This window comes from Malaclemys terrapin, chromosome 1, assembly GCF_027887155.1.
Source record: "Malaclemys terrapin pileata isolate rMalTer1 chromosome 1, rMalTer1.hap1, whole genome shotgun sequence".
Lineage (NCBI taxonomy): Eukaryota > Metazoa > Chordata > Testudines > Emydidae > Malaclemys > Malaclemys terrapin.
Window position 1 is genome coordinate 325168584 of NC_071505.1, and position 7977 is coordinate 325176560.

General features: G+C 46.3%; 1 protein-coding gene across 1 annotated transcript; it reads right to left on the reverse strand.

Annotated features, from left to right (window-relative positions):
• Window positions 1-1380: 1380 nt before the first annotated feature.
• FUT4 (fucosyltransferase 4) lies at window positions 1381-7377 on the reverse strand. The gene is made up of 2 exons (XM_054015628.1): window positions 5530-7377; window positions 1381-4565 (listed from the first exon to the last, which is right to left on the reverse strand). The coding sequence occupies exon 1, from the start codon at window positions 7233-7235 to the stop codon at window positions 6159-6161; it is 1077 nt and encodes a 358-aa protein (XP_053871603.1). The 5' UTR covers window positions 7236-7377; the 3' UTR covers window positions 1381-4565; window positions 5530-6158.
• Between the last annotated feature and the right edge of the window lie 600 nt (window positions 7378-7977).

Genomic DNA, 7977 nt, shown 5'->3' on the forward strand with positions numbered 1-7977 from the left:
GACATTTGCCATGCTCTTCCTCTCTTTTCCACCTCCCTCTACAGACATCACCACCAAGCGACTGAAGCGCTGATCAAAGGGGAGAGCCTTGCTGAAAGGCAACCAGCCAGCCTGTGGTAAGAAGCACCTAAGTTTGTATGGGCATTGAAAGTCTTAAAATCAGCTTAGAATGTGTTTTGCTTTTATTTCATTTGACCAAATCTGACTACTTATGCTTTGACTTATAATCACTTAAAAATTATCTTTGCAGTTAATAAATTTGTTTGTTTATTCTACCTGAAGCAGTGCGTTTGGTTTGAAGCATGACAGAAACTCCCCTTGGGATAACAAGTTTGGTGCACATCGATTTTTTTGTTAAACTGATGAACTCATATAAGCTTGCAGCGTCCAGCAGGATAACTGGACACTGCGAGACGGAGGTTCCAAGGGTTGTGTCTGGGACTGGAGATACTGGCTATTGTCATCGGTTGCAGAGTCCAAGGAGCAGCTTACATGCCAGAGGCTGTGCGTGAACAGCCCATGAGTGGGGGTTCTCACTGCAGAGCAGGGTAAGGCTGGCTCCCAGAGTCAAGGATTGGAGTTACTAGCAGATCACCGGTCTGGATAACACCAGGGGAACATCACTTATACCAACAGTGTCCGGTATCCGCCTGCTCCCCTGTCTCGTAGGGAGCCTCCTGCTGTGGGTCTAACACCCCCACTCAGACACCGCCATTCCTGTCCCCATGTGCCTCTGTGCCCTCACCCAGCCAGTCCCATCCCTATATAGCTCTGCACTCCCTCCCCCATCACCATGTGGCCCTGCACCTCCTTCCCCCCCCTCTGGCCCTGTGCCTCCACTCCCATTCAACCCCTGCCCCAGTCTGTTCTTCCCCACTAGCCCTTATGAGTCCCTGTCTGACCCCCTCAGTACCCCACACTGTCTGTCTCCCCATAGCCCCCGTCTCCTGACCTGGCCTGGCCTGACAGGTGCTGTGAAGAAGGCAAGCTCTTTCCCTTCTCTAGCCAGCTGGGAGCGGCTGCTGTGTTCTATCACCACAGTGCCATCTGGTGGGCAAAAGGCAGAACTGCAGGAACATTTCAGCAGAAGCTTTGTTCTGCGCAAAAAAATTAAAATATGCACGGCTCATAAATTATGTGCACGCACAGTAGTGCAGAATTCCCCCAGGAGTAATATGGATTCAGTAATTCCCACATAGTTCTGGTTGTTTAAATATGTAAGATTCATATTCTTGTTCTCTCGCAATTCCAATCCATTTGCTTCAGTTTGTTCTGAATTCGATGTGTCTACTTTTAAATATTTAATTTTGCTTTTAGAACAACACTTTTAACGTTTCTGAGCTGATCCTATTGGGCTTGTTTCACGACCAACAATTTTAATCTTTCACACTAGAAAAAACTTGGCAAGGCTGGCAATGTTGCAAAATATATTCCACAATATGATCATCTACATTTATTTTTTTAATAAATAGAATTCAACATGTTGTGATTAAAAACAGAATGTTTCAGTCATGGGCATACAGGTTTGTATTTGGATGCTCAAAGAAGCCCATCAAGCCATATCCTGCAAGTGCAATTTCTATCATAAAAGTTGAACTTACAAATGTAGAATTATGTACAAAAAAACTGCATTCAAAAACAAAACAGTGTAAAATTTTAGAGCCTGCAAATCCACTCAGTCCTACTTCTTGTTCAGCGAATCATTCAAACAAGTTTGTTTACTTTTGCAGAAGATAATGCTGCCCGCTTCCTGTTCACGTCACTTGACAGGGAGAATAGGTGTTCTCATAGCACTGTTGTAGCCAGTGTTGCAAGATATTTACGTGCCAGATGCGCTAGAGAATTCATAAGTCCCTTCATACTTCAACCACCTTTCCAGGGGACATGCATCCATGCTGACGACGGGTTCTACTCGATAACAATCCAAAGCAGTGCAGACCAACGCATATTCATTTTCATTATCTGAGTCAGATACCACCAGCAGAAGGTTGGTTTTCTTTTTTGGTAATTCTGCTTATGTAGTTTCCGCATCAGAGTGTTGCTCTTTTAAGACTTCTGAAAGCAAGCTTCACACCATGTCCCTCTCAGATTTTGGAAGGCACTTCAGATTCTTAAACCTTGGGTCGAGTGCTGTAGGTATCTTTAGAAATCCCACATTGGTACCTTCTTTACACTTTGTCAAATCTGCAGTGGAAGTGTTCTTAAAATGAACAACATGTGTTGAATCATCATCCGAGACTGCTATAACATGAAATATATAGCAGAATGCGGGTAAAACAGAACAGGGGACATACAATTCTCCCTCAAGGAGTTCAGTCACAAATTTAATTAACACATTTTTTTAACGAGCGTCATCAGCATGGAAGCATGTCCTCTGGAATGGTGGATGAAGCATGAAGGGGCCTACAAATGTTTAGTGTATCAGCACATAAATACTTTGCAATGCCTGCTATAAAAGTGCCATGCAAATGCCTGTTCTCACTTTCTGGTGACATTGTAAATAAGAGGAGGGCAGCATTATCTCACATAATTGTAAACAAACTTGAAGTAGGACTGAATGGACTTGTAGGCTCTGAAGTTTTACATTGCACTCAAAAACAAAACAGTTACGTAACAAAAAAAATCTACATTTGTAAATTGCACTGTCACAACAAAGAGATTGCACTACAATACTTGTATGAGATGAGTTGAAAAATACTATTTCTTTTATCATTTTTACAGTGCAAATATTTGTAATCAAAAATATACACACTTTGATTTCAATTACAACACAGAATACTATTTGAAAATGTAGAAAAGCCTCCAAAATATATAATAAATATCAATTGGTATTCTATTGTTTAACAATGAAATGAAAACTGCGATTCATCGTGATTAATTTTTTAATTGATTAATTTTTTTGAGTTAATCGCATGGGTTAACTGTGATTAATCCACAGCCCTACGATTTATGCAATAAATGATAAATCAGAACTTTAGATTATCACTCTAAACTGTGGTTCTCTAACTTTTTCCATGATGTGGACCACATTTTAATGAGTCTCACAAACCCTCCCATCCCACTCCCAATTGTGCAGACCAACTTCATTCCCATTCAGAATCATATAATATCACTGCATAAACTGTGGCAATTGCCAATATCAAAGAGTAAGATCAGAAAAGAATATGTAGTGCTTTTAGCTGCATTTTACTGAAACTTTAACAACCAGAAATACAGATGGGAACCAGCAGTGTGACCTGACCACCAGCAAGTGGCTCATGCACCACAGTTTTATTATTATTATAAGTTTTTTCTACAATGTACAGAAGTGTCACTTGACCACTACCTAGCCATGGGGAATCACTGATTTAAAGTAAATTATAGTCTGCTGACAGCAAATGAATCTCAAAACTAGCAACCGGCCATGTAATAGTTCAGTCAAGTCAAAACCTCTTCTAAACACTGGTCCACGATGCTGGTAAACTTACATATACTAGTACCTCATTCTTTCCAACTGGTCCTCTTCTCTCCCCGTCCCTTCCTTTTGACCCAATCGTACTCCTACTGAGGTCCATGGGTTGCCGAAGGAGGCCCATAATTGTCTGTATTGCACTCTAGTGTGTAGCAACTGTCTGCTTCCCATTCAACTGTGTGCACTTTAACCTGCAATAAAGCTTGGACACCTGAAATACCAGAGTGGAGCCGCCCAAGGTCCTTTGTGGGTTAGAAAGCATGCAGACACTGGAGGTGGCAAATAACTAAGAGGTAGAAAACACTGACTGGTATGGCAAAATCTTAGTCTGGCAAACTGGCACAGTTGCATGAAAGGGTTGGGACCCACTGCACTAACAGGAACTGTCTAAGAAAGTTTCTAGCCTAGGGACCTCATTTTATCTAAACAAATAAAAACAAAACAAAAAGATGGAATAAAGGTATCAGAAAAATAAACTCAATAAATAATAGAACTCTGTGCTCTTCTATTTGCATTCTTTCTTAGTATCAAACATTTTAAAAATATAGCTTTGACCTAGTTTTCCATAATGTTTTTCTATAAGAAAGAGAATTATATTTACAATGTACCACAAAACAGCATTTTGAATTCTACCACCTGATAGACTTTTTTAAAATTCATGTTGCAAGCCCAGATTAATCATTATATAAGAATTTCTAATAATATAGAAATAAATTAACCTTTTCATAAATGTTTTGGCTGAAGTAACAAATTTTGCATTGTTCTGAACCCTCCCCTGCCCTTTTCTGTGTAGCAGTACTGTTGCGGAGAAAAACATGCAGACTCCTTTAAACACATTCTGATTCCTGAATAAAGCAAAGATGGAAGAGCTCTTCTTCTCCTTTCCCTAGGTCTCTTCTTCACTTTCATACAGGGCAGGAATGCACTTAGTTTCAGTAGACTTACTTAGACTTAGTATCAAAGGGGTAGCCATGTTAGTTTGTATCCATCATAGGACTCAACCACAGCAGCCACACCATCAGGGGCTCATTCACCTGCACATCTACTAATGTGATATATGCCATCATGTGTCAGCAATGTCCCGCTGCCATATACATTGGCCAAACCGGAAAGTCTATGTAAAAGAATAAATGGACACAAATCAGACATCAGGAATAGTAACATACAAGCCAGTAGGAGAACACTTCAGTCTCCCTGGACATTCAATAACAGATTTAAAAGTAGCCATCCTTCAACAAAAAAACTTCAAAAACAGACTTCAAAGAGAAATTGCAGAGCAACAATTCATTTGCAAACTTAACACCATTAATTTGGGCTTGAATAGGGACTGGGAGTGGCTGACTCACTACACAAGCAATTTTCCCTCTCTTGGTATTGACACCTCCTCATCAATTATTGGGAGTGGACCACATCCATCCTGACTGAATTGGCCTTGTCAACACTAGTTCTCCACTTGTAAGGGAGTTCTCCACTCCCTTCTCTTCATGTGCAAATATATTTATGCCTGTATCTGTAATTTTCATTCCATGCATCTGAAGAAGTGGGTTTTTTACCCATGAAAGCTTATGCCCAAATAAATATGTTAGTCTTTAAGGTGCTACTGGACTCCTTGTTGTTTTTACTTAGACTCAGTCCATCCCGTGCTTTGCTGCACATTGGGCTACCCACCAGGCAGTGGAAGAAATACTTGCTACCCTTCAGAGCTGGTTATTGGTCTACTCCCACCCACATCCTTCCACACACTTCTTCCTCACTGGGACTTTTAGGATTCCTAGTAAAGGATTTTTCCATTTTTATTTTTCATTATAGCTATTTAAAACACTGCCAAAAACTGCCTGTGCGTTGTTATACTATTACATTAAAGGCACAAGGCTCAGAATTTGTATGCAAAGGAGTTTTCATCTTCCCAATGATCACTGTTAATACATTTGCCTTTATGCAGCAGAAATATGTTCCCAGAAGGGAATAAAAATACACAGTCAGAACTGTATGAGGAAGTCTCACAATCCTGGAAACTGTCACAGCTGACAAAATTGGCCGAGTGACAGAAATTGGAGTTGATAGCAGCCTTCAGTTACCTGAAGCGGGGTTCCAAAGAGGATGGATCTAGGCTGTTCTCAGTGGTAGCAGATGACTGAACAAGGAGTAATGGTCTCAAGTTGCAGTGGCGGAGGTCTAGGTTGGATATTAGAAAACACTATTTCACTAGGAGGGTGGTGAAGCACTGGAATGGGTTACCTAGGGAGATGGTGGAATCTCCATCCTTAGAGGTTTTTAAGGCTCGGCTTGACAAAGCCCTGGCTGGGATGATTTAGTTGGTGTTGGTCCTGCTATGAGCAGGGGATTGGACTAGATGACTTCCTGAGGTCTCTTCCAACCCTAATATTCTATGATTCTAACACTGTACTGCATTTAGGGTTTCAGCTCTGGATGACCAGATAATCAAGTTCTTGAGAAAGTGCTGGGTCTGTCATAGCCCAAAGATGGAATTGCATAAGTTCATAACAAACATATAGCGGTCTGATGGTCTGTTCACCCACATTTTTAATCCTGCCTCTCAAGCGACAGCTCAGACACACTTCTGAAATCTTCTATTTTTTTTGGCCGGGTGCGTGACCCCATGAAAACCAGTGCTTTTTAAGCCTTGGTTTGACTGTACTGCATCCTCAGGAAAAGCCAACAAAGAAAACCTCCCCAACCAACACTATCAGCTTTCAAACCAGCTGGCCAAATTTTGTATGGTCTTGAGTTGATCCCCAGCTGTCCTGACAGCCTCACAAACCTTGCAATATTGCTCATCCCAGAACGAAGTCATATGAACATCATATTTGTCCCTCCAGGCGAAGTACCGCCTGTAGAGGGGTTTGTTTTGGTCAAGGAATTTCAGGTAGATGGCTAACTTCCTAGGACTGGGGAAGTCGTCGATGTGGATGAAGGAGTCGGGTGGGATAAAAAGCTCGTAGTTGGACCTGGGAGGGCCCAGCACGATGGGCACAGCGCTGGATTTGAAGGCATTCCGCCACAGCTTCTCGGTGATGTAGTCGGTGTGCTGGGAGTTTTCAAAGGCCAGGTAGAACTTGTACTGGGAGATGGTCCTGACCATGCTGCCTTCCTCTAACGCCAGTCCTTGTGCCCCATACACGTCGATGGGGACGTACTTCCTCAGCTGGTGGTAGTAGCGCACCCTGGCATGCGCCTCGTTCCAGTTGCTGATGACCCAGGCCACCAGCTTGGTCTTGCGGGGCAGGCTGAAGCGCGGGGATCCCCGCCTGGCACGGAGGTACCCGTAGGGCACGAAGATGTCCGAGTCCACCCGGTAGGACATGGTCCAGTTGAAGATGCCAGCCAGGTCCCTGAGCCCGGGCGAGTGCGAGGGGGACTCGAAGTTCATCCACACCCACCGCTGGGCCGGGGGGCGCTGCGGGGGCCCGGCGGGCAGCTGGCCCAGGCCGTGGAGGACGAAGTCCCGGTGGTGGAAGATCACAGCCTGCGCTTCCTGGTAGCGGCTGCGGTCGGCGCTGGGCCGGCAGCCGCTGATGTTGAAGCGCCGCTGGCAGTCGGCCATATGGCGGCGGTGGCCGAAGGGCTCCCACCACAGCAGCACGGTCACCTCCGGCGGGGGCCGCGTCCGACTCCGGCCGGGCCCCGCGTCCAGCGGGGGCAGCTCCTGCAGGCAGATGTACAGGGCCAGCACGGTGCAGCTCAGCCCGGCCGCCAGCAGCAGCAGCCGCCGCCGCCCGCGGCGCAGTCCCCGGCCCGGGGGCCCAGCGGGGCCCGGCTCCATCGGGGGCAGCCGCGCGCGCTGCCTCTGCTCTGCCTCTGCTCTGACCGGCGCCGCTGCTGCTGGGGAGCCGGGGATCGAAGCGACGGCGCGAGCATCCTGCCGCCGCCGCAATTCCTCCAGCCCCCAGGTGCGGAATCCGGGGGAGGCTCCGAGCCCCGCCCCGCCAGCCACGTTGTCCCCTCTCGTGCCGGCCCGGCGCTATCAGCCCCGCCTAGCCGGCCCCGGCCCTTGAGTAGCCGAGCAGCCCCGGCCAACAGCCCCGTGCCAGCGCATCAGCCACTCCCCAGGGACCCGCCCCCCCCCCCGGAACCCACCGCCTACCTGGGCACAAACCCCTCTCCAGGGACCTTCACCCCTTTCCGGAGCACCAGTCACTCCCTTACGGACACACCCCTCCCTGTGTAGTTACCGCTCCCTGCAGTGCACGTCTCTCTTCTTGCCTCTTCCCTCCTCCCTCGCCTACCCCCGTCCCCGCGCCGGGTTATTTCTCATCCCTTAGCCCCTCCTTGCCTGTAAAGATACCACATCTCTTCCCTTACTTCCGTCCCTCCTCCTTCCCTTGTGTGGTTCCCCTAGCAGCCCCACCATCCCTCCCCAAGGTATGTTCCACTCCTAGCTGCTCATCCTTTCTGGGTTGATTTATCTGCAGCAGCATCTTACTGATGTGGCATACCATGGCTGAAGGCAGCATAAAGACAACGAACGTCCTTGTTCACTCTGAATCCTGCAGAGAATAAGGAAA

Bases quoted from the DNA above. Each gene is read 5' to 3' on its own strand.
- FUT4 (XM_054015628.1), bottom strand. From the start codon at position 7,235: ATGGAGCCGGGCCCCGCTGGGCCCCCGGGCCGGGGACTGCGCCGCGGG.